General features: G+C 40.6%; 1 protein-coding gene and 1 long non-coding RNA gene across 5 annotated transcripts in view; one reads left to right on the forward strand and one right to left on the reverse strand.

Annotated features, from left to right (window-relative positions):
- Positions 1–2,067: 2,067 nt before the first annotated feature.
- Morf4l2 (mortality factor 4 like 2) lies at positions 2,068–13,385 on the reverse strand. Of its 4 annotated transcripts, none has more exons than XM_037198995.1 (4): positions 13,299–13,385; positions 9,583–9,672; positions 4,770–4,866; positions 2,068–3,625 (listed from the first exon to the last, which is right to left on the reverse strand). In XM_037198995.1, exon 4 carries the CDS (start codon positions 3,598–3,600, stop codon positions 2,734–2,736), a length of 867 nt encoding a protein of 288 aa, XP_037054890.1. In that variant the 5' UTR covers positions 3,601–3,625; positions 4,770–4,866; positions 9,583–9,672; positions 13,299–13,385; the 3' UTR covers positions 2,068–2,733. The 4 variants fall into 4 exon arrangements, with proteins under 4 accessions (XP_037054890.1, XP_028711564.1, XP_028711562.1 ...); XM_028855731.2 differs by lacking the exon at positions 13,299–13,385 and adding an exon at positions 12,429–12,510; XM_028855729.2 differs by lacking the exon at positions 13,299–13,385 and adding an exon at positions 10,979–11,082.
- Positions 11,432–27,398, forward strand: part of LOC114681979 — a 54,704-nt gene continuing 38,737 nt past the window's right edge. Inside the window, exons 1-2 of the long non-coding RNA XR_003732971.2 lie at positions 11,432–11,712; positions 14,215–14,465. This is a non-coding gene — a long non-coding RNA (uncharacterized LOC114681979). The remainder of the gene's footprint in view (positions 11,713–14,214; positions 14,466–27,398) is intronic.

Here is a 27,398-nt window from a genome sequence, read left to right on the forward strand (position 1 = left end):
CTGGGAATCAAGTCCAGGTCCTCTGCAAGTGCTCTTAACTGCTGAGCTGGCTCTCTAGGCCCCTCCTTACCTTTTTTCCCAGAATTTTCCCATTTGACATTTTATTTCCATTCACTCATTTTAAAACAATGGAAAAACCATTGTTTTTTTCCATTGTACCATAAATTTGACTGCAAGCAAGTAGGGGTATATGGAAGGGACTAAAGGGAGGAAAAAGGGAAATGATAAAATATAGTTCCAAAAATCTTTCAAAGAAGTAACTTTTTAAAAATGGGAAGAAAAAAGCACACCCCCACCCCCGACATACACCAAAACCACAGAGTCCTTTTCACATCAGTCTGGGGACAAAAAGTTATATGGGCTGGGCGGTGGTGGCGTACGCCTTTAATCCCAGCACTCGGGAGGCAGAGGCAGGCGGATCTCTGTGAGTTCGAGGCCAGTCTGGGCTACAGAGTGAGATCCAGGAATAGGCGCAAAGCTACACAGAGAAACTCTGTCTTGAAAAACCAAAAAACAAACAAAACAAAACAAAACAAAACAAAAAAAACACTTATGTTTATTCTGATCTCACCTTTATTAAAATATGCACACTCATACTTCTATGGGTGTATGGTAAAATAGTAATTACGGTTATTTCATGTATGCTAGACAGCCTCACATTGTACCTCACCTCCTCCATTTCTCTCCTTGCTCTGTGTACCTCAGGCTTCCCAATATAGCCTACATATATAAGGTCTTCCTTCTCTGGATCCCAGTTTGGCCAAAGGGAGGAGGCTATATACTGGCATGATGCACAAGTGAAACAGAGGTTAGTCATTTTATCTTGGCATCTTTGTTTTCAGGATTCATATGTGCATCACAACTGCTGTTGGATGGCCCCTATCCACACAGCTGTGTACCATTCCAGTAACCTTTGCCCCACTCCCTATCACCTCCTTTGCCTAGGGGTACTAAACCCCATGTGATGGGCTGAATTATAAGCCCCCTTTTCATATAGCCCTTCCAACTCAAAATGTAGTTATATTTGAAGATAGTTTTTACCGAAAGAAGCTTAAGTGATGTCACCACAGCAGGCCCTAATCCAATTGACTGGGTTCTTGTAAGAAATGAGCACATATATGAAGACGCAGAGATGGTCATGGACAATCCTAAAGAAAAGCCAGCTCTCTCACACCATGATCCTTTTGTGTGGCAGAACTAAGGAAACACATTTCTGCTCAGTCTGTAGCATTATGCTTGTCCAAACTGAACAATATATGCCATGATTCTGCCTTTCTGCCAATAATGGGGGAAAAAAACCTCAAGGACTCTGACTGGGATTCATGATTCCCATTTCCAATTGGCCCTTAATCACATTTCCCCAAATTTCAATTAAAAACTATAGAATACTTCTCTTGCCAAGAATAAAAACATCCATATAGGGGGTGGGGTGGGTGGTTGGGAAACATGACTGGGAAATTTCCCTAAGATTTAGAAAAATCCACAAGTATTCCTGATAGAAATAACACATAGGGTGACATATCCATGCTTCCTCTGGTGGGAAAGGATTAAAGCTTTGAGTCTGGGACCTGGACATAGAGTTCTCAAAAAAAAATAAAAAGAACAAGTTTGGGGCAGTTTAGAGCACTCATCCTGGTATACATGCCAGTCACAGGCGTAAGCATCCGGAACAAACCTGGCTGGTACAAGCAGCACTAATAAGCAATCTAGCCCAGAGAAGCCACACCGAGGAGGGGCAACGACTAGATAGGGCATAACCGTACTTGCTCCAGCAAGCACTTTTTAAAGAAATATTTTCACTTTTAATTATGTGTATGTGTGGGGGCATGTGCATGTCCATACAAGTACCTGAGATGGTCAGAAGGTACCAGATCCCCCGGGGCTGGAGTTACAGGTGGGTGTAAGCTGCAGGGAACCAAATTGTCTTCTGAAAGAGCAGTACAGCTGAGCCATCTATCCAGCCCAAGAAAGGAACTCTTCTTTTGGGAAGACAAATTCTTCTGAGCTGCCAAAATATTTCATGAACCTGCATTTGTCAATCTCAGTAACATAAAAGGCACACCACAATTTTTTTTTTTTTGCTTTGAAATTTAGAAACAAGTTTTATTTAAGATCTGAAATACAATTCCTAAAATATCAACTTTTCAGAAAACTGTGGCTACACGATAATGCATTGCCTCTATCATGTTAGAACGTGCATTAGACTCAAAATACAAAAACCAGGGAACAAACCACCATCCTTCCACACTTTGAGCAAAGATAGAATGAATGCCTAAGGAACAACAAAGATGGATTTGCAGAGGATGGGCTGTTTACGTCAAGCACCATAAAAAAAAAAGAGCACAAATGCATGGGTTTTCAGGTATATACATTAAGTTGAACCTTTGGCACTAGGAACCAGGGCATCTTATCACGTAGCATTAACACATATTAGAAAACCGTGTAGTGTCAAAGGGATAGAACCACCAGCATTCAAGCAATGTTGTCAACTAGGCAATAAAATGTTCTACTGAATTTCTTCTTTGTCTAATTACTGCATACACTGGTAGCAACTTTGAAATGAGGAAAGGAGCCAGGCACTCCTTTTATTTTCTGCTTACAACAGAACAGGAAACAAACTGAAACATAAGCCCTGTTTTACATCGACAGTTTTAAAGAACATCAATTATACAATGAAAGGACTAAACAGAAGTGTTTACAGATACCAGACAATAGTGAGTGGTCAGTAGACCTTCACAGGGCTTTGCGATGGTACTCAGCAGAAGCCACTTTGTAATCACTGGCAGTAAACAGAGAGGCAGAATTCTTTGCCAGATACTTAAGGAAATCATGCAAATAGCCCAACAATAATGCAAGGCTTTTCTCATCAAGGGGCGTATAGGCCAACATTGCCCCAATTCTCACGAATAATCTCAGTAGGTGTGGAGCCCCATAGATCTGCGACATTGGCGCATCAGGGTGAGCCAAAAGAATTTCAGCATATTGGGGCCTTTCAAACTTGTAGAGCAGCTGAGTGCCCAGCATCACATTGAAATACTCCTTTATCCCTCCCACAACTTCATTAACTGCATACTCCTTGTTATCAACATTTCCCTGTGACTTCTTGCAATTGGCATACTCCTCAAGAATGGCATCTACATTCTTTTTAGCAGGGAGCTGGAACAACTGCTTCTGCCTAGTAACCAAGTCCCAGTCCTCTACCAGCCATGGTTTCAATTCTTCAGGAATCTTCACCTTCACCTCCATTCTATTCTTAAACGCCTCCTCGCTCTCCACAGTGGGGTCAGCCCGCGCCCTTTTCTTGCGAGGGGGCTGGGCCACTTCGCTGGTACTGCCACCGTCTCCGTTGCCGGGAGTCTTCTGCTTGTTCTTCCGTGTCTTCCGCACAGAGCCAGAAGGGGGGTTCTCAGCGGAGCGACCCCCCCACCTTCCTGGGAGGGCTGGTTCAAGATTCTTTGGCTGTGAACCAGCTGACTTCTTTCCTGAGGCAGCTCCCCTCATCTTGCTTCTCTGCATGTTGCCTCGAGTTGGCTTCTTAAAGTTGTCTTCTTCAGCAGATTGTTGTCCACGAGTTTGAGAAGCCTGCTTTCTGGAACTCATTCAACCCTGCTTTTTATTCCAACCACTGTAATACACAAAAGTATTGTATTTGGTTGTTTACCAGCGTGACTTCGAGGACCATCAGAGCACACCACATGCCCAAATCTGTTGGCTATGGATTTCAGGTCCTATTTCTGGACCATTTATAAGTGCATTTCTATCTTCTCCTTTCTCTAATCCTTACTACCACCCACAAGCCTTGCCTCACCCAACAGCTCACCAGACATGCCCACAAATTCACTTCTTGATGCTATTTAAAAGACAGGGATTTAATTTTAGAGAAAGATATTGTGACAAAACCATAAAAGGAAGTAGAGTTGAAATTCAAGACTTTGGAACAAGAATGAGAATTTGAAAGTAATAGGGAAGAGTAGTTTAATGGGTTGTAGGTAAAAAGAATTAACAGTCAAGGTTGTGTATACAAGTCTAGGGAGGCTTTAACTAGTATAACGGCAATGAAGGGAAACAACACACACACACACACACACACACACCTCACGGAGGGATACAATAAGTGAAGGTTAGATTCAAATTAAATTCTGCACCACTAAGCCTAGGTAGTTAAAAGCACAGGTTTTCAAGGGTTAGTTTGTCACCATCAGAAAAGAAGATTAGTCCAGTGATAGCTACAGGCACAAAACATCTCAGTGACTGCCTGCTGGAAGATGAGAAACTGGGGAAGGTGTCAGTAACAACATTCAAGTTTGGAGGATGATCTTATTTGCATCATCGTTAAATGAGGATGATATATATACACACTGCTCAGAGGAGGAAGATGCTTAGTTTGAGACTTTTGTATCTGGGGTAGGCACTTGGAACAGAATATTAAAACTCAGGTCAGAGGTCAGAGCAAAGAAATGGAGATTTAAGTAATTGTAGTATAGCTGGTAGCATATACTATGAACCAGTGAACCGTTTCATTGAGAACAGAGTAATTTTACACATAGAATTCTGGAAAACCTAAGGAAGAAAGGTATCAGGTATTAGAAAGGAATATCAAGAAAGAGACCACAGATAAAATAAAATGGTGAGACCCTCATTGGAGAATAAGAATGTGATTTTGGAAGCTAGTTAGGTTTCAAGAGAAAGAATGTTCAGTGAAAATACATTAAAAATAAGTTTCCTGCTACTCTTATAGCATGACTCATTAGACAATCCCCTTGACTTACACAATCTTCCTTCTTTCCCTTCCAAGGACTCCTAGTAAATTCCCAGATGGAATCTTACAGATCTCCTATGGTCTGAAGGATGAAGTGGGAATACAACCTAAAAAGGAAAGTAGGTATGTGCAATGAAGATGAACTTTTGTGACAACATGCAAGAAAAAAATTACAAATGTGTCTTAGACATATGAAAGAAACCATTAAGAGTTCTTGATTTGTTTGCCACACGGAGTTGGAAGAACCCAGACAAATGATCCATGACAAACTATTACTGGTTGTTATAGGCTGCCTTAAGCATGTCTTGTTATGGCTGAACAGCTAGCACAGCACCTCACACAAACACTTCCACACACGAATGTAGACACAAAAATGTTCCCTGAAGTGGCATTTGCAAGGAGGGACTATATACATTTACATATTAAACAGGGAGACAGTAATATAAAATAGATATGCATACTACCAAATACTCAAATGAACTAAGCAAAGGCCCATACACTGACACTGAAAACGGTTCAACGTCACTACTTAATTAGGGAAGCAGCACAGAAAGGGAGCCTAAAATGGACAGATAGCATAAGAAGAACTAAGCACTATTCCTATGACCAATGTGATCCCATCTGTTTTAAGCAGGAGTGTAAATGTGTAAAACATGACTGTTACATACTCAGGGCAACCCCAAGAACAGGGTGACAGCCCAGCTTTAATTAAAGCCAGATTTAGCCAATCATGTGGGTAGGTATCATGGAATTCCCAAGGAGGAAAATTCAGACTTAAGACTTGCTTAGAAATGAAAGCCATAGGTGCTTAGAATACTATGCAGTTTAAGGAAATACTCTTTAATTCAAAAGACACAAAGCTTCAAGCAGATAGTGGAAGGTACTATCAGCCTTCCAAGCATTGAAATTGGTGAACACAGAAGCTAACAATATGGGAATGAAAATTATGCTGAGATAAAAATTGCCCTGTAAAGATTCTATGGTGATGGTAGCTAGAAATGCCATTATTCTGTAAACTCTCACACTCACAAAATGCTATTGCTAGGTTTGTTTTTTTTAAATGCAGAATTATGAAGACAGAAAGGATCTTAATCTAACTGTTCCATAAAACTGAAAAAAATTTAAATAAATAAATTTAAAAAAAAAAATCACAGCATCCAGGAACCATTTTGGAAGCCATACTGAATATCAGCACTTCCTTACCAATGAACTTGAGAATGACAGCTGAACTTTACATTTTTGCCCATTTTGTTAACAATTCTACCATTCATACACATTGCTATGCTAAATGCACTGTCTTGATATTTCTAGAGGAAAATCCATACAAAATTGGGGCCATGCTTGCATGACCAGAGTAAAGGCAAGGACACATGGCCGACTTACAGCCCAGGTGCTGGGATTAAACCTCTTCTACATCTAGCTCCTAGATGTAATACACGTTTCAGGACAGATTTACTATTTACTATGCTCTGTACCCACATTTCCCACAAGTTTGACACCACCCCATGAAAAAGTTGCCATCATATATTAGCACACAGTGCTTAAATTTTGGCTTAACTTTGTCTCTTCCCTGCCTCCCCAAACCTCACTCCAGTCTTCCTCTCCCTCATTTAAATAGAATGAAAGAACCAACACAGAGCTTGTATTATACCTAATCTTGGATCTTTTGGAGCACATAGGTCTTGGACCAATATACCATTTTCCCACTCAATCCCTACATGCTATCTTTTTTTTTTTCCTTTTCTTTTGGTTTTTTGAGACAGGGTTTCTCTGTGTAGCTTTGTGCCTTTCCTGGATCTTGCTCTATAGACCAGGCTGGCCATGCTATCTCTAGAATTATCCAAAGAGTAAGGTAGTTTTATGTTTGCCCCTATTTGTGTACTGAAGTAGAGGTGAGCACATGTTATCAAATCTTGGATCTCATCTTTTAAAAAAAATCATGTCCCCATGTTAAGGTTATAATATTCATCTCTTGGCCTATGATTAGACATTTTCTTATATTTTCCCCAACACGGCAAGTTGATTTATTTAGTGAATCAAGAGGTGTAACATATTTAAGGCTTTTTACCATGGTGCTAAATTGTTTTCCCTTCAAAAACTGTATGTATTCACAACCCTAAAAATACACATCTTCTGGGAAGCACCGGCAAATCTTCACTTTTATTCTTGCCTTGCATGTAAGGCAAGTGCTCTACCACTGAGCTATATTCCCAAGCCTCAATACCTTTTCAAGGCCTCCTACATATTAGGCAAGCATTCGACTGCTATGCCAACTATACCCGAAGCTTCAAACATCTTCTTTTCAACAAAAATCCCTCATTTGCTTTTTTTTTTTTTTGCTAATCTAACTTGCATAGTGGAGTATCTTCATTTGAAAATGTATGATCTCAAGGCATCTTCATAAATCAGTGGTCAGATCTTTTTTTTCTTACATGGTCATTTTTATTTCCTTTTCTTCTAGGGTGCTTATTTCACATTGATCACACCATGTTTTTTTTTGTTGTTGTTCAAATATTTTAATAGTGTCTTACGGACTGTGTGTACTCATATCTCAGTATTACAAACAAACCTGGCTGGCTTTTCCTTTGCAACCTTTGGCTTTGTTGTGCTCAGGGAAAATGCCACACAGATGTTAGAAATGAGTTCCTATATTATTTCTTTGTATGTTTTTAGTTTCCCCCAAATTTACAGCAATATTTTCTCAATGTGCAGTACTGATGAGTCTATCCTTTTCTCAATGAGAAATGCTATTTTATATTCATAAATATGTGACTTTAAAAAAATTATGTGACTCTTGAGGGGCTCTCTTCCCAAGTCCAGGCTGGTCTGGAATTTGCATCAACCCTCCTGCTTTTGCTTTCCAACCACTGAAGTTACAAGCACAAGCCACCACACCCATTTCTAGGTCCTACCAGTGATTTCTGGTTGTTCTTGTAACAGTATCATAATGGTTCAATTATTATGGTTTAAGGGCATAAATGTTGTTCTAGAATACTACCTGTAAATGGATATAAAAGGTGACTGGTGTGGTATTATTTTAGAAGCAAAATACTGGAGATAACCTTATAGTGTTTGACGAAATGTGATATATTTGTAATATGGAATATCATCTTAGCTAGAGGAATGACACTGTGAAAGAAACCATGAAAAGAAGTTAGACAGAGCTCTATGAAAGGACAAAGACATTCAAAGACAATTTGTTAAATACACAGGTAGTTATAAAGTAGTATCTATATCGACACCATAGTTTGTATAAAGAAAATCATAAAACACTCTTATGCATTATCTGTACACATTTTAGACAAGTTTGCAATTAAGTCATTTAGAAGGAAATGAAGAAAGCTGGTAAGTGACTGGCTGTAGGGAGAAGTAAGGTTAGTGAGAAAAATCCCAGAGCCATACACATTCCTCATGACTTTGTGAGGTGCTCAGCCATGGGTTTTACCTATAGTTTCATTTCATTACCCCTGTACACGGTATGTTCTATAGGCATACCACTTGGACAGTTCCCAAAGGTCCAAGTTAAGATCCTTTTCCTCTTTAAGGCTGGCCTTATTTCAGCTCTCTCTGGCCCTTGCTTTGTCAGTCCCCAGCGATCCACTTTCAGCCCCAATCATTCTCTACATTGCCTCTCTACCAGGGAAGTGCTTTCCGCTGAAACCCAGCTTTCACAAAGGAGAAAAATTAAGGAAAGTATATAACTCCTTTCCGAATGTAGCTCTGACTGGGACACACCCCTTTTCTTTTCACTGCTTCAGGCAACCAGACTCCAAATGCAGTGTTGTGTGTATGTGTCACAAACATATGTAGCTAACAATCCCAAAATTTGTTGGCATAAACCTTTCATTAACCGTACACATGGGACCACATATTACATCATTTTTTCATTTCTTGGTCTCTGGATAAAATCAGGCATACATCAGCTTTCTCATTTGCATCTTGAAACATTCCTTATTCTTAAAAAAAAATTTTTTTTTTTTGGAGAAAAGGTCTCATGTGACCCAGGCTAGACTCAAACTCATTATAAAGCTGAGGATGACCTTGAGTTTCTGAACTTCCTGCTTCTACCCCAGGCTTGTGCAGAGCAGGGGGGAATCGAACCTGGAATTTCATGTATGCTAGGGAAGCACTCTAACACTGAGCCACATTCCCAACCCAATAGATTACTTTCAGTCTGAACAAAAGAGGAAAACGATATAAAAAATGTTTAGCTGCTGGATATGGCAGATAAAAAATCAGGGTTCCTGGCAATTTCCTCTAAAGTAAATGTACTTAAAACTCTGATCAGATAATTTCACAATTCAGTTCTAGTAGCTAATTGCTGCTTCTGGAAAATGAGAGAAACCAAAAGTATTAATTAAAAAAAATTCCAAGAAAATTATACTCACTATTTTACAAGAATGTGTTTGTGTGTGTGTGTGTGTGTGTATAAAATGTTTCACAACTACTAAAGCCAGAAGTATTATTCTAGCAAATACTTTTATGAGGGCATTTTGGAACAAAGGAAGTTTTGCTCAGGATTACACAGTAAGTGGCAGAGCCGGGAATCAAATGTATCAGGTCTGCAATTGCTCTTGAGAAAGATATTATACTATTTGAATCTGTGAAACCATCACACAGCACTAATTTTCAGAATTTTTTTAATTAAGAGATCAAGATTACACAGGCCTATATTGTTTATTTAATGTGCATCCTTCCCCTTTCAGAATTTAGAATATTCTCTCAGATGGAAGCTTATTAATCTTCAAAATATTCCTAGACAGTTAGGAAGGTTGTGTGATATTATCTTGTCTGTGAACTGAGGCCAGAAGGAAGGCACTTACCCTGTATTCTGCAAACAGGAATGGTTCTGCAACCAGGGTCAGAGCTCCTGATCCTTATTGTATAGCAAACTTAGCTTTTCTGATGGTGACCTAGAAGGTCAAACAAAGAGATGGAAAAAGACAAAAAGAGATGAGATGGTGATTTTCTTTTCCATCAGTCACTGCAATTTTTTCTCACACAAAGAACATCAAAGCTGAGAATGTACAATTTTTATTTTCCTGTAGTTATAATTTCAGATGTGCTTTATTTGTTTACCAATTTTTGAAAAAAATGATTAATTTCCCCCAAGGATAATGTGAAATAAACAAAACTGTAAAGGAACACCATTACAAACCGATGCGAATCCATCATCCAGCTCCAACAATTACCAACTGAAGGCCATCTTGTTTCATCTGTAACCCCACCCACTGCTCCCCCCCCCCACATTTTTTAAGCTACCGAAAAAAATGACTTAAAAATTATGAAAAATTTCAAATATATACCAACAGAAAAAGATGAATACAGGAAACCCCATCTGCCTAACTCTCAGCTTAAAATGATTATTAATCTAGGGTCTCAATTATACCCCTCCCATCTTTCTCTACCGCTGAAATTATTCTGAAGCAAATCCTAGTCATCCACGTATTTTGAAGCCATTTTCAGACAGTATTTAATCCCTCAGCAAATATATAAGTATATAAATACATATTTCCACAAAATAAAGCAATCTGAAAACATAACCACATTGCTACCATAAACGCCTAAAAAATCTGACACAATTTCATTAAAGAATATTAATTCCGCATTTAAAAATTCCCGATGCGTCTTTAAGAAAATTTTACAATTGGTGTGCTCGAATCTGGATTCAAACAAGGCCTACTCATCGCATGTGCTTCATATCTAGCTTGCTCTCATTCTCCTTTCTTTTTTTGACTTTAATGTGGGAAAATTCCAACCCCCAGCTATTCTGAAGCAATTCTCGGCTAGCAAATTATTTTATCGGTAAGGCTTAATATATACCTATTATCACAATTTCTTCTAGAAAAGAAGATTATGTTCAGAAAAAATACTATATCGAGCGAATCTGCGTAATTTTTAATTTTCTCCTGCTACGCAAATTATCTATCTTTAATAACAATTGCTAATATTTTTCGGAGACAGGCTTCACATTGAATACCTTACACGCACTATTTTATTGTGGACATTTGAGTCCACGTCTCTGAGATGGATACTATAATCACCGTATTACAAACATGGAAACCGAGACACAGAAAGGAGCCTTGCCCGAGTTGGGCGTTGGCGAGCAGGAATATGAATCCAGCTTTGCCTGAATGTGAAGCCACTAGCTAATCCTGTTCATAGACGCGAAGAAAAAAGGAAATCATCGACCCTTCCTCCCCACCCCCACCCCGAAACCTGAAACGAGAATCCAGTTCTTTCCAGCAGCCGACGTGTGATCACTGCTGCTCCTCCAACCGCCATAGTAAAGCCAGGTTTCTCTGGCAACTGATATCCATAGGCAGACACGTCACCCTGGGGGCGGGCCTAGCCTTTCAGCCAATCGTAGTCGTCTTGTCTCAGTTTTAGAATGTTCCATAACCAAATGATTGGACCACCGCCCTCACGTCAGCAGTGACACTCCGCCGCAGTAAAGGCGGGTGCTAGGAACCTGCTTCTTCATGGTTAGGGCCGAAATCAAACCAATTACCGTCCTTCTTCAGTGCCGATTCCGACCAATGACAGTCGCCCTTTTAGGCTCTTAGCCCGCCCTCCAAATGCGCTACAGCCGTTGGGTCATAAGTCTATAGGGCAGCGTGTTCACGTGGCCTATTTTCACGACCCAGAGTTCCTCTGACCGTGGGTTTTTTTTTTTTTTACCCCCACCTCCTTTCCCTGGCTCACCCTTTTTCTCCTGCAGGGAGGCATTATGGGTTTGTGGGTCCGTTCTCCTCCCCCGCCCCCGCACCACTGGGAAAGGAAGTGTCTACGTGGCTTGCGGAAATAGGATAGGCGGAAATGAGCTAAGGTTCCCGCGAGTGGGAAGAGCGAGGTCAAACCTAGGGCCACGCCCCCCCGAGCCTGTTGCGCAACTCTCGGAACGGGAGAAAAAAAAGGAATAATGAAGGTTTTGCTGTGTGTGTGTGAGGGTGGTGAGTGCCACGGGCGGATGGCGTGAGAACAAGGGTGCATGTGCGCGGGCACGCTCGTGTGGCCGTGGAGTGTGGGTGTGGGCGCACACCAGCCCTCGTGGCGCCGGAGGTGATGGGTGTGCGCACGCGTGCACTCCTTGCGGTGGCGGGAGGGGCCCTGACTGTGTATGTAGGTGAGATGCTTTATATTGGTGGATTGCGGCTTTTTTGTTTGCAAACTGCTTTATGGAAAGATAAATAGTTACGGCAAAGTACTAATAACAGAAGTAAAGGGCTTTTGTTAGAAAAGACCTGCTGATTTAATTTAATTATTTATTTTCCTTTTTTTTTTTTTTGTTTGAGACCTGGTCTCCCTATGTAACTCTTGGATGGCCTGGATGGAGATTCCCGAGTCTCTTCTCTTCCTCCCGAGTACTGAGATTAAAGGCATGTGCCACTCTACCTAGTCTGATTTAATTTTAGACCGTATAGATGCGCTTTATTCCCGCATTTTAATCCACCAAAATAAAGCCAAAGCTATATTAGTAGCTTAAAAGAGTGCTTCTTTAAAGTTTTCAAGTATATTCCCCGCCTCTCTATCACCGAGACCTTCCCTTTGTCCCTCACCAATTTTACTGCATAATGGCGGAAATAATTTCTAATGAGAACGTACGGAAATAAATTCCGCTATGATAGAGACCCCTCCAAATTTTTGTGGACTTTTAAGCCTCACCTACCTTTTGTCCTAGTCTCCAAGCATAGTGATCCTCAGGCAAATATGCATTCGGTCAATTTTCCAGAAAGTTCACTGGGTGAGGTTTATACCTCTTGAATCTGCCACTAGATGTCACCAAATCCCAGCAAAGGATTTGCTGTTAGGTTCCCCGGGATTGTGAGATTTATTTATTTATTTTTTGCTCCACCCACTTATAATTTGATGAACTCAATCATCTCTGGCTGTCTCATATATATCTTAAATTCCCAAAGAATAATAAAATCAAGTTCTGTAAAATAACAACACTAGGCAGGGAATTATATATCCAAATATTTTTGTTACTTTCTTTCCTTAAAAAGAAAAAAGTCATGTGCTCTTCCAGATTTTCTTTCTCCCTTGTATTCTTTTTTACTCAGCGTTAATAAACGAGCCTAAATGCTGATGCTGAAATCCTGTGTGTGCTGTGGTTGCGAATCTGCAGTATCAGCACTCAGTAGGTAGAAAGACCCCAAGTTAAGACCAGTTTTTGAGATCATGTCTCTACATTAAAAAAAAAAGAAAGGAAGAATATCCTTTCTGCTTTTTTTGCCCACGTTATTTTCAAAAACTTACAATTCCTCCAAATAGTAATTGCAGATGACTATAGTCAGTCTGTAAAGTTAACTCGGAGGTAAAGTTAGACCTCAGTATTGGAAATTATCGTCCTTTCCTCTTGAAAATTTTAGCAGATATGTGTGTTTACATCTTAATTTTATGTGATGTTTCTGTGTTGCGAGCAATAAGTTGGTATAAAAAAGTTATATTTTATTATGCGGAGGGTCATCATACAAAGTTCACACTCTTAAGTTCCTAACTACAGTCCTAAGCTTACCCCCGCCCCAAGGTGGCTTACCTGTTCGAAGATCCAGTCCAGTCTCGGGATCCTAGGGCAGACTCTCCAGCCGCAGGGTAGATCAAGGTGGCTTCCCTCCAGGTGCAAAGAGGAAGAGCGGTGCTCTGGGTCCCTGCTTATATACTGGCCAGAGGGCGTCATGGGGTCTAGGACTGTGTCTGGTTATCTTGAGTGATGTCACTGGGTTCTGGTTATCAGATCTAGCCTTGGGTGTAGTGCAGTTCTTGACTAAGCTGTTTCTACAAGTCTAAAAGGCATTTTTTAAAAATGCTCATTGCATTTTACATAACTTGATTGTGTCTTTAGAGTCAGATAGTAAATAGTGGAACATTTCATACTTACTTGCCCTATGTTTCAGGGCAAATGATGATGTGGCCCTGAGATTTTTTTTTTTTAATTTCTGTGTGTTTGCATATGTGTGCAGGGGTGCTTGCCTGTGCATGTGCATGTTGGGGCTAAAGGTCAGCTTCATTGTACGTCTCTTCCTCTATTTCTGTCCACCTTATATTTTGAGGTAGGGTCTCTCAGTAAACTTGGAGTAGTCTATGTGGGCTATACTGGCTTGTCAGTGAGCCCCCAGGATTTACCTGTCTCCACCAATAGTCCCCTTAAAACACTGGTGTTACAGACGTGTGCCCCATGTTCAGCTTTTATGTAGGTTCTAGGGAAATGAACTCAGGTCCTCATGATTGAGCAGCAGACACTTTACTCCCTGAGACATCTCCCCAGCCAGACCCTCATTTTTTTTAATGTTTTCTATATTTTGGATGTTGTATTAACTACTTTTTTCTTAACAAAATTGTACACCATAATCAACCAACAAATATCTGTTCCAGTTATCAATGATATGTACTTGTGCACGTGTGAGTGAAGGATTTTTTAGGATTTTAATTTTATTGTTTTTCATTATGTGTAGGTGTATATATATATATCTGCATTTGGGTATGTGGCGTGAGTTCAGAGGTCAGAGGCATTGGATCTCCTGGAGCTGGAATTATAGACTCTTCTGAGACACCTGACATGGATGCTGGGAACCTAACACGGGTCCTCCGGAAGAGCAGCAAGTGGTCTTAATTGCTGGGCCATCTCTCCAGCCACAGTGGTGAAAGGTTTTTAGAACAGTTCAACTGTATTTCCTAGGCAAACCAGAAGCATCAGCATCACCTGGTAAGTTACCAGAAAATTAGATTCTTAGGCACCACCTCCAATCTCATAAATCAAAGGTTCTCTGGATGGAGTTTGGCAATCTATGTCACTACAAATTGTTGTAGTGAATCCAAGGCTCTCAAAAATTAAAGAACCACTGCTTTGGAGGGCAAAAAATGCAACACTTGTTTGTACACCACTAGAGGGTGCCATAGAATGTAAAGCAAAATAAAAAGGACATACGTGTTCTGAGATACCCTACATAGTATCAGTCTTATTTTGCAGATTAAGGAATATGTAGAAGTGTTACCATAACTGTTTATTTTTCAGAGTCTGAAATAATCCTTACATTATAGATTGTTCTCTGCTTTGACTAATGTTGACTGAACCAAAGTTAGCAAGAAAGCAAACCAAGTATGTGGAAATAGCTTGAGGATTTTCATTCCTCCATACCCTTCTATAATATGGTATAACACAAAAGCCTAGGAATGGCCTCCTTGTTATTTCTTATTTCTCAAGACTCTTTCTAGTCTGTAGTTACCTGTTTTAGCTTGTGTGATAATATTTTGTGTATAATAAAGGCCTGAGGGTGGTGAGTAGAACAGAGATTTGAAAACCCTTTATGGGTCACCACTCTATTGCTTTATACACATAGCTCCCAATAATAAGCTTATAACTTAGGTGAAACTTAACGTCATTTTATAGTGATTAAGCTGAGTTCTGGTGCAAAGTTAATTTCATTCATATAATTTACAAGTGATAAATATCTGAATAATTCCTGGCATTTATAATTCTAGTATTTAATTAAGCTTTCTAGTTCTCTGGTTTAGTTTCTATTTAAATGGTTTTTCTTCATTTTGTTTGTGAGACATTGATACTTTTTGACCCAAGAGAAAATGTAGAGAAGTTTCTCTCTCATATTTTGGCCAGGTTTTATCTGACACCAGATATGCACTCTCTAGGTCCCCTCCTCTCAGCTACTCTGATGGCAGGGTTGTGGCTCATCCAAGCACTTTTAGAAACAATTCAAGGAATTTGACACTGAGTGAGACTGACCAAGTATTATGGCACACCACATTGTCGGGCTTTGTAAAATAACAGTGTGTTCAAGACTAGAAGTTTTTCAGATTTCAAAGTTATTCAAGTTTAAGGGATTTTTATTTTATAAATTTTATAAACTTGAGTGTCATACCACCTATTAGATAGAAACAAACATTTTATTTTCATGATCTTAGAGCCACCCTATATAATATAGTATCTAACTACCATATGTGACTGATTAAGTCATAATTCATTAGACTAAAAAAAAGTTGATTCATTTGGTAGTTCTGGCTATATTTCAAAGGTCACTACATATTGTTAGCTGTTGTCTACATTTAGATACAGATCATTTCCGCCGTGACAGATTGTTCTGCAGGACAGTGCTGATTTAGATGAGAGACGGTATAGGAAAGGGCCTAGTATAGTGCATGTTTCTTGACAGATGCCCCAAAAGGTGGCTTATTTTCTCTGCTCTTCTCAGAGCAAGGGTGCTCCATTTTATTGATAGGGTCAGGAGAGGGAGGTAAGTCCCGAGATTCTTTAGCAGGGGTATGTCTGGCACTGGAATCTCTATTTCTGACTGCTGCTACAGTTTTCTAATAGGCCTGTCCTTGTGCTTTGCTGGGTAGGCTTGTAAGAGCAAGACCAGGAATAATGTGAACTAGTTTTAGAATCAGAGTAGGAACAAAAAAATGGGCTAGAAACAATGTTTTCTGTATTCCAGGTAGCACAGGACTCAGCTCTTTCCATCTGTTATCTTAGCAAATCCTCACAGAAGCCCAGAGAAGTTAAACAGTCACCTAAAGTTGCTCAACCAGTAAATTGCAGAGCAAGGCCAAACTTGTTCCTGGCTTTAAAGCCATGCTTTTTTCCTGTTTTGCTATGTTGCCCCATCAATGTGTCTATTCCCCTGCAACCTTAACTTAGTGGGATAAGGCCTCAAGTAGATTCCTCACGTATAGTCAGTTCTCAGAAAACGAGAAACATTCTTTAGAGTTTACAGCTGCCCTGTTGTCTTCACATGATTTCAACTGGAAGGGAAAGATAGCTTAATTGTATTTGGTTCCAAGGCCTAAGGCCAGACAGAAACTATTTAAGGTCTCATCCCTCACAGGATGTTCAGTGGCTCTATGAACCCTGTATTAATTTGCAAGACCACCATTAGCTCATACAATGCCTTTGTGGTAATCAGAATCATAGGCCACCTAAGGGCAGACAAATTGCAGAGATATGTGCACTCCAGTGGAACAATGAGAAAAATGCCCCTCTCCTTGCCCCTGCTGACTGCTGCAACCTCACCAAGGCAGTTTGTTGAAAAAGACATTTCAGCCAGGAATTGTATTCTCTTAGTTGAGTACCATTGTGTAGCATGTAACCTGCCTGTCAGGACATGTAGTCCTTACCTGTCTTACCTTCGGAATAACAAAACCGTCCTTGGTCCAAAAGGTAGTGCTCAGTAGTGGTTAGACTGTTCTACTGTCTATCCCCAGTGTCCTCCCATGTCTTATGGGTAGTAAGCAAAATTGCTTTAGCCTCAGTTTTATTTGATATCATATATAATTTTAATTTTTTTGTGTGTGCACTGTGTATGTGCCTGGTGCACATGGAGGCCAGAAGAGGGCATTGGATCCCCTGGGACTGGTAGTACATACAATTGTGAGACAGTATGTGAGTGCTCCAGCCCTAAATCAGGACCAAACTTTAAAAATATCAAGTAGAAGCTGTAGGAATGACTCAGCATGTAAGAGTACTCACTGCTCTTGCAGAAGACTAGGGTTCAATTCCTAACACTCATGGTGGCTCAGAACCATCTGTAACTCCAGTTCCAGGGCGCTTGATGCCTTTTTCGGATCCCTATGGACACCAGGTACACATGTGGTGTACATACATATATGCAGGCACAACACTCATGCATATACAATTGAATAAATAAATCTAAAAAAAGTGTTTAAAAATTGGTTCTGATTATCTTATTTAGTATTTCTTAAAATAATGATTGTTTAATGTACAAGGTTAAAAACAAATCTTAATATTTCTCGAACTCTGTGAGTTCGAGGCCAGCCTGGTCTACAGAGTGAGATCCAGGACAGGCACCAAAAACTACACAGAGAAACCCTGTCTGGAAAAAAAAACAAAAGAAAAAGTATAAGTTCCACTCAATGTCTTGGTTAATAAGAACTCTTCTGAAGAGAAACCCATGTGTGTACTCTAATCCATGACTGATGAAGCACATTTTAGTTTTTTTCTTCTTTAAAGAACTATTTTATTAAAGAAACATTCAGCACTCTACAAAAGTAGGGAAATAGTACAAGCAACCCTCTGTCTACTATTAAACAATTTAGATATGTACTTTCAAGTACTACTGGCTTGTCCTTTTAAACATGGCAGTTAATAGCTTCAGAAGCCATAAATTCTATCACTTCTAGTAAAATGTAGATGCTAGGTGGGAATTACAAACCTAAGAAACTTAGCTGGAGAAAAATGGTTCAAAGCAACCACTTGATGCAAAGTTCGAACTACAGGCATCAACAGTCACTGGCGAAAAGCAGTCTTTATCTTTCTGAGTTAATGTATACCATGGGTGGCTTTAAGTAATCCTTCCAAGTAAAGTGTGTGCTGACAAAACCATGAATTTTGGCATGCTTCAAGCTAAACTATTAACTCAGGAAGAGAAAAACAAGGGCTCATGTACAAGTCTGGTATCTGAAGGTCATCAAAGGTCATCGCTGACTAGGTTCAATTCTCAGTGGTTTGGTCATTTGAAATAAGCTTTTCTACATCAAGTGGAGCCATGAGGGGTTAGTTTAATTACGGAAGAGAAAACAGAGATTACTAAAAGGACAAATTTTCCCCCATGACTATTTCCATTTGCTTTGCCATGGGCTAACAAACTAAACTGATCCAAAGAAATGTGCGGGACTGACTGGCTTTATGAAATTCCTATGGAATGAGGCGATATAAATAGCCAGAAAGAAAGACATCCTTATTATAGAAATGCTTAACCTTGAAATATTAGGATTTGGTTTTTTGTTTGTTTTTTGGTTTTTCGAGACAGGGTTTCTCTGTGTAGTTTTGGTGCCTGTCCTGGAACTCACTCTGTAGACCAGGCTGGCCTGGAACTCACAGAGATCCGCCTGGCTCTGCCTCCCCAGTGCTAAGATTAAAGGCATGCACTATTGCTGCCCGGTCAGAACTTATACTCTTTAGTAGGGATGGACCATGTCATATTTAGGGAGAGAGTCAAATTGAAAAACCAAAACAAACCTCTTTACTAGAAATTGATATGGTCTCCTCAAAGGACAGTCTCTTCCTACCTCTTCCCCTCCACCAGGCGCCACAAGAAGCCTTGCTGAAATGAGCTTCTGTAAGTGGCATCTTACAATCCCTCAGGCAGTAGGACCAGAGAGAGGTTGAAAACCACAGAAAGAACCTTCTGCTCGTTCGTGAAACTGTTAGCTAGAAGGCAGAAAAACACAGGCAAATGGAAGCTAGGGTTCTGCAAGAGCGAGCTAAGAGTGTGTTAGAGCTCTGCACTCACCCTTGATGAGTGCTGCAGAAGGCAAAGCCGCTACAGAGGCAGGAGACCAGATTGTGGAATATGTGACAGAGGACGTCATAGCTATTTTTAGAAGATGCTTTTTCCTACCTTATTTACAGTTTTGAAGAGCAGGAAGACCATCTGAAAGTGAAGTATGGGCGCGTGCACATGTGTGTGAAAGTGCAGACATTTAGAGAAAAGGTGTCTTACCGCCCTGCTTAGAATGGCAGGTTCTACAAACCACGCATTGAAACAGTGGTTTTGATCTATTTGCGGCAGTGTTTTACCATATGGATGAGCAAGTGAGGCTGCTTATACAGTACTGTGACAGAGCAGATAAGGCTTAGGGTACGGGGGCCTCGGAGGACATGTTCCTTCAAGGCCCTGAGCTTGAGGTAAAATGATTAGTAACTGAGGACAGAGAAAAGAGTAAGAGCAGTTCCTAAAAGGTACAAAGCTGAGATACACCCAGTTGCTCCCAGCCTAGAGTTGTGGGTGGGACGTCAGTGGGTCCCAGGACAGTACAGCCAACTTTCAATAAAGCTGGTCTGTGAAACTTGGCTAAGAGGACAGAGGAAAATTGATGTTTGCTCCAGAGTGGGGCTGTCAGCTGTGATCACTGCCTCACCAGGCTCCCAGCTGTAAACAAAAGTCCTGGCCCTTCATGGCACTGCAGAGCAGTCCAGGCTGGCGTAAGTCTCTGAGGACAGCTAGACCATTTTCTCATCCTGGCTGACAACCAGGAGACAGAAGAAACAATAAAAGGTAGAGTGGGGGAAGGGGCAAAATTGCAAGGGGGTGAGGAGCAGAGACCATTTGAGGGAGTTGTGTATTTCAGATCTTAGGGCTTTGGATGAAAGTGGTAGAAGTCTTTTAGGGAAAGCAGACCCCTTTCCTTATGTAAATATCCCAGGTACTAGTAAATTACAAAGGGGGCTTCAGAGACTCCAGTGTATCATCTACTCCTTCATTTACAAACATCCATGCTCATGACCATGCTAGCTATTCTGGGTGATGCTAAAGTACTAGAGGATAGCTTACACATTCCAGGATCTAATAAGGAGTTTAGGGCTATGGGTGACAGTGAGTCTTAACCATACCAAAAAGACTTTTTGTTTGTTTATTTGTTTGTTTGCTTTTGAGACAAGGTCTCATGTAGCACATGCTACCTCTGAACTTGCTTTGTAGCCAACGATGGCCTTGAATTCTTGAATGACCCTCCTGCCTCCCCCTCCACAGTGCTGGGATTACAGGCACATAATACTATGCTCAGCAAATAATAGACCTCTTAAAATATTAAGTGACAAACTTGGAATAAAGTATCGAAGCAACGTAACAGGGTCTGGATCACAGAAGGTGGGATTTGAGAGAACTGTAGTAAGTTAGACATGATGTGGCTATGACGGAAAGGCATCTAGAATTTGAGGCAGAACAAAATTAGTTGTACAATTGAGACCTGCTTTAACTGAAGCAGTAGATTAGTGTGCCACAGAGACTCTTCATTTCTTTCCTCCTTACACACCTCATCATGGCTAATCCAGTATTCGAGTCTCCCTTTAAGTGTCACTTCCTCACAGTGTTCCAACCTTCTCTCCAGGACCAAGTTAAGTACCTTGTTTTATGTTCCTAGAGCACCCACTGCTTTTGCCTTTCCAAGATCCGGGCATTTTCACTTGATGAACTAAGCCTGTTTGTCTATAGTATACAAGTCAGGAAGGCTTATTTGATTGTTTTTCCTCCTCCTCTGCAAAATTCAAATCTGTTCTTTCACTTGCCCTATTAAAACTGCCTTGTTCCTGTTCAGCTCTGGAGGGAGAGGCAGACAGATCTCGGTGATTTCCACTCCAACATGGTCTCCATAGTGAGTTCCAGGACAGCCAGAGCTATAGAGAAACCCTGTCTCAAAACAACAAACAAACAAACAACAACAACAATAAAACCCCATCCTACTCCTGACTTTGTTTCTTTGGATGCTTCTGTTCCTTTCTCTTCATTCAGGTCTTAAGTCTCTGTCCTAGGAAACACTTCTAGGACATACTCTTTCCATCACAGAAACATTGTCCATAATACTTACATAGTTTCTCCATTTTTCTACTTCTAACAACTTAATCAAATTTTATCTCTTTGCCATACTGTAGGACCTCTGAGGGCAGGGCTGTGTATTCTGTGTACTTAGTATGTAGTACCTGGCATGTGATGGAAAGTACTCCATGAACATTTGCAAATGAATCCAAAGCAAATGACACAATATTGGTAGGTGAAAGCCAGTCTAAAGGTTGATTATATTCCTAGACATGAAGAAAAATCTTTAGAAGTTTTCAACAATAAGAGGAGAGAATTATTTTAAAATTACCTTTTTGCCAGGTAGTGGTGGTGCACACCTTTAATCCCAGCACTCAGGAGGCAGAGGCAGCCAGATCTCTGTGAGTTAGAGGCTAGCCTGGTCTACAGAGCAAGTTCCAGGACAACCAAGGCTACACAGAGAAACTCTTCCTCAAAAATAAGTAAGTAAATCAATTGCCCGTTTTGTTTTAATGCTAGAAATGGAATTCTTTTATATGTTAAGCAAGCACTCGGCTACATTTCTTGCCCTTGAAGGACCACTGACCTCTGTAAAAATAACATAGAGAATGGAGCCCACTCCTGATTCTTGCCTTCTCAGTGTCTTGTGGTTTCATGTTTTCTACCTCTCTGTTATTGCCATGTCCTTCATCTCCACAAGCATAACATTTACATATTTGTCCTCCTAAACAAAAAATTGGCAGTATGACCAGACACTCATGTTTCTACAGGTGCAGTTGCTCATTCAGCTGCTATTTATTTTTATTTTTATTTTTTTTATTTTTTTATTTTTTTGTTTTTCGAGACAGGGTTTCTCTGTGTAGCTTTGCGCCTTTCCTGGAGCTCACTTGGTAGCCCAGGCTGGCCTCGAACTCACAGAGATCCGCCTGGCTCTGCCTCCCGAGTGCTGGGATTAAAGGCGTGCGCCACCACCGCCCGGCAGTAATTTTTTTTTTTTTTCGAGACAGGGTTTCTCTGTGTAGCTTTGCGCCTTTCCTGGGACTCACTTGGTAGCCCAGGCTGGCCTCGAACTCATAGAGATCCGCCTGCCTCTGCCTCCCGAGTGCTGGGATTAAAGGCGTGCGCCACCACCGCCCGGCTCTCAGCTGCTATTTATTGCCTACCTTCATTGTACCAAGCTTGGTAATGGTATCTATAGATGAAAACCTTCTGTCTGTCTTAATGAAGAAGCTCCTAATTGCATGAATACATTACACTGGTCACTCAATGGTAGCTTTAAATTCCCAGTGAAGGGATTTGCCTTACCTGGGCTCAGTGATGGAGACTTTATAATACTGGAGCCTGCACAGTAATTCAGTCTCATAAGTAGACCTTCTGTGTAACTGGGGAACCAGAGATTGGATGCTTATGTCAGTTTACACCAAACTTTCCTCCTTCCCTGTAGATCCAAAATGGCATAGTAGAGGATGTCTAGAAGGGCATTCAAGTGGTAACCATTCCTTATTACTTTCACAGTGGTCTTATTAAGGCAAATGGCCCAGCAAGTTTTATCTCTTAAATCAAGCACAGTAGAGGAACTTATGGGAAAAGGGCTTGTGTTTAACAATAGAGGATCTCTCCTATACTCCAAGTGGGTCTAAAGCAAGAGCATAGCTTTAAAATAGCTTCTGAGGACAATTAGACAGCCTCACATTGGGGTAGATATTAATGCTGGGGTATTGGCTTGTTTTCATCTTTGACTCAGGTCTTAAGTAGTTAGGAGGCTAGCAAATGAGGATGTCAATGGAGCAATACATACCTATCACTGTTCACAACAGACCACAGTGTCTTATAATTCTAGCACCTGGCACAAGAGGAGGATCTTCTCCAATCATTCAGTCTTGTCTCTTTATCAAATATAAGGTTATGGAGGGACTGACTGACAGCTCAGACTCTTGTTTTTAAGTTCCCCCACCCCAAAGGTGAATAAAAAGAAAAGGCAAGTAGCTAAATTCCTAACTAGTTATCACTTGCTTGAAGAATAACAGCAGACAGTGACATTTTGAAGACATATTTGTTAGTTTTGACCCCCTCCCTTTCTTTTACTTGACTCCTGTTCCCTGAAAATGACTCCACCAAGATATTTTGAAGAAAGTGTGTATGTAACAGGTAGAAGTGAAAGAGCTTAAGTCTGATTAATTGCTCTTCTCTCTTAGGTCTCTTTTGGGTCAAGAAAGTTCATCCTGAATCTCAGGCCCATCAATTGGTGATAACAGATTAGGTTCCTATCACAGGGAAAGCTAAATGAAAAATAAAGCTAATGGATCCCTAAACTCACGAAGAACCTCTGGTGAAGGAAAATCTGAATTTCTACAAGTAGAACTCAGCATGATCTTTTTACACCCGTAGTAGTACTGTCCTAATTCAACCCAAGGTCTGTGTTCTCTTATTTCTACAGGAACTGTGGCTTTTAGTCATATCAGGCAAAAGATGAGGAAGGCAGGGGTAGAGGACCGAGTGGTTACAGTCCACCACCACCACAAATTACTGTTAGCATGAATCTGCTGCACATTAAGCCAGAGCAGTCCCAAAATGAATGTGTACAGCTAATAAGTGATATTTTGTTAGGGAACAAAGGGAACTTAAAACAAGGGCCTGAGCTTTCAGTCAGTCCCTCAGTAACCTTATGTTTGATAAAGAGACAAGACTGAATGATTAGAGAAGATCCTCCTGTTGTATCAGGTGCTAGAATTATAAGACATTGTGATCTGTTGACTGTGTTGTCTTATGGGAAAGCCTATGAGATAGTGGTTTTCCAAAAGGGTTAAATATTTGTTACTCTGTGTGAAAATGAGATAAGCATTAAATGCACTCAAGATAACAGATGAATATCTGTGACCAAGGTCTGAAACATTCTTTCTTTTCTTAATGGTTTTAGTTGTGTAGCTAACAGTGATTCTCCTGATTAAAGTGATTCAAATATTGTGAGAAACTGGACAGGCAGTGGTGGTGCACACCTGTAATCCCAGCACTTAGGAGTCAGAGTGTCCCAGAACTCAGACGAATCTCTGAGTTCGAGACTAGCTTGGTCTACCGAGCAAGTTCCAGGATGGCCAAGACTACACAAAGAAACCCTGTCTCGAAAGAACAACAACAAAAGTATTGTGAGAAACTGAGGACTGATATGACAGAGATCAGCCCGTAGACATTGTTAGTAAGTGTAGAGGGAAGTATGTTAACACATAATTTTGGACTTCTATAGGTTGATCAGTTGAAAAGGGAATTACAGTAAGAAAGATGCCTAATAATTAGAGTTTTTTGTCCCAGCTGTTTTTTCATTTTAGTCTATTTGCTCTGTGATGATTAATCTTCAGTGTCAACTTGGCTGGATTTGGATCACCTAGGAAATTACTGAGGGCACATCTGGGTGTACTTCTGTGAAGGCATTTCCAGGGAGGATTAACTGTAGGGAAGATCTACTCTTAATTTGGATGGTACTATCCCCTAGGCCAGGGTCTCAGACTGACGACTACAAGGGGAAAAAAAAAGAAAACCAGCAGAGCCTCAACAGTCACCTCTCTGCTTCTTGTGTGCCATCCAGTGAACATCTCCCATTCTAGTCAGCGATGATGTGGGTGCTCTCACTCTCACGCCCATGATGCTTCACCTGGGCACATGGGGTTAGGAGACTATGGACTGAAGTCACTGAAACTGTGAGCCAAAATAAATCTTTCCTTCCCTAAGTTGTTTATGTCAGAGATTTTGGCCATGGAATTAACAAGCCAGTCAATATACCCCTAAACAAAGTTTTCATATATCAGCCAAATGATATAGCTGGAGCACCCCTTAACATTAAATGGCTTATATCTGAAAGTTATAAACAATACAGTTTTGATTTTCACAAGTTTTAAAGCAACCGTAAAAGCAGTAAACCATCTCCTCACCTCCCCCAAACAAAATGCTGTAGTAAAGCAGTTATATAAGCTAAAAGTAGAGTTGTTCTGATTGAATATGTGTATGTGCAAATTTGGGAGGGTGTCTGCTTTTTTTTTTTTTGCATAAGACTTTGGGGCCTGTTGAAGATGATTTGAAAATCTCTTGCCCAGTTGATAAGGCAATGCACTGAGAAAGAGGAAACTTGAATTTTGCTTCTGTTGTGAGGCTAGAGTAAGCTACTTCAATTTTTTGAGTCTCCTGCCCTCACTTCTTGCTTGGATACATGGTTATCTTACCTCAAAGGTTTGCTTTCAGGATGAAATGCTACTGAAATGTTTGTACTCCTCCCAAAAAACAAAACGTGCAAGAATGCATGGCACTTGAATAATATGACCCTTTTCAGGGAAAGTATAGTTGGAAAGAACTAGTATTGCAATTCAGTGGTTGAAAAAAAAAATTTAAGGAGCTACAGTGTTTAGTACTTAAAAAATTATATAGCAAACACTAATTCATTTTATGTAATGGATTCGGTATAGGTCATACAATGATAAATACATTTTGATTCTGAGCTTCAAATGCAAATTTCTGTGTGAGAGGCACAGGCAAAGCAGCATATATAATCTTACAACTGCATATATGGAGCTATGTATAGAGCATTATTGGTGAGTCTAAATCTATCTGAATATCGGGCTCGAGAATACTTCACAGAAAACCTGATTTCTGGCTGAGTCTTGACAGATTAAAACAAGTCCCTGAGGCAGCAGAAGTCAAGGCAAGTGTTTAAACACTAGGGAATAGCATATGCAAAAGCATGATTGTGAGGCAGGATCTGTTAGCTGTGGCTGGGTTCACCATGATTGAATGGAGAATACATTTTGGAGACAGGAGTGGTAGAAGAGAGGAGAAGCACTGGTGGGGACCAGAGGGAAAATCCACTCTAGGCCATTTGTGGAACGTGGGCTTTTCCCTGAGGTGTGGAGGAAGCTGTTGATGGACTGAAAACTCAGATGTATGAGAAATAGACTGTTTATGGTGCAATTGACAATAGTGTGGGAGGTAGGAAAACCTTTGACTCGGTGGCTGAAGAAACTAAAGTCAGGGAGGATAGGGACTGGGGGGACCATTTGAAGAGTGGAGTGTTCAGTAGGATTTGGTGATTGATGGATTTGAGGGCTATGAAAGAAAGTGTCTGGCATGGGTGACTGAGTAAGTAGAAGTCCCCCTTGTCAGGGTTGGGAGGATTGGGCAAGAAGTAAAGCAAAGTTGGAAGAAGATTGTGAGTTCTTCAGTTCTGTGAAGGTTGACTTGGGGATATTTGTGGAATTGAGTTAGTAATTAAGAACCATTAAGCATATTGTTTGTCCTAGCCATGGAAATGGTTACAAACACCAGAGCTTTAGTATGCAGTGAAGAGCTGTGAACTCAGGAAGGAATTGAATGTCTGAAGAATAAGAACACAAGGGGCTGGGGAGATGGCTCAATATGGAATACCACTTGCTACATGCATAGGAGGACCTGAGTTAAAAATCCCCAACAACCATGTTAAAAATCCAAGAAGGAGCTAAGTGGTGGTAGCACATGCCTTTAATTCCACCACTTGGGAGGCAAAGCAGGCAGAGCTCTGAGTTTGAGGCTTGCCTGGTCTACAGAGCAAGTTCCAGGCCAGCCAGTATTACCCAGAGTAACCCTGTGTCGAAAAACAAAACAAAACAAATCCAAGAATGGCTGGCTATAAATGCCTGTAAGCCCAGCATTTGTGGGGCTGAGACAGGCAGATCTTGGGAGCTTCAGGGTAGCCTGCCTAGCCAAAACAGTGGGCTCTCAGTTCAGCGAGAGATCTGGTGCCAAGGAAATAAGGCAGAGTGATAAAGGAAGACACTTCGTGTCCCCTAACTTCTGCATGCACTCATATAGGTGCACACACCTGAATAGTCATGTATATGCACTACACACACACACACACACACAACTAAAAAATGGTCAGAGAAGCAAGAGAAGAAATTGGAGAATGAAAGTCATAGGAGAAAAGATGTGGCAAAGCAGATGTGGCAGCTCTGACAAATGTTAGGGTGAAGCATGAGAGATTAGCAAAGTTTTGATTTAATACAGCAATTATGAAGGTAGTCTAAGGAATATGGAAAGAACATTTAAAGAATGACTAGGACGAAGAAGCAAGAGATTACAATGTAATAAGGGGTAATTGGTGAGGTGGGGATGTGGGAATCATAGTAAAGGCATTCATTTTAAGGAACTTAATGGTAACTGGAAATGGGGCGCTAGAATAATACCTACAGAGAAATCCAAGGCCAAATGGATAGTAGTTTCTATTCTCAAATCTGAGAGAGATTCATTCTCATCTTCCCCATTTCTCTGTTGTTTGATATTGGCAGCATGATGTTGTGATCTACAAATGTGTTGAACCAAATTCATCCCTATCC

This window comes from Peromyscus leucopus, chromosome X (genome assembly GCF_004664715.2).
Source record: "Peromyscus leucopus breed LL Stock chromosome X, UCI_PerLeu_2.1, whole genome shotgun sequence".
NCBI lineage: Eukaryota > Metazoa > Chordata > Mammalia > Rodentia > Cricetidae > Peromyscus > Peromyscus leucopus.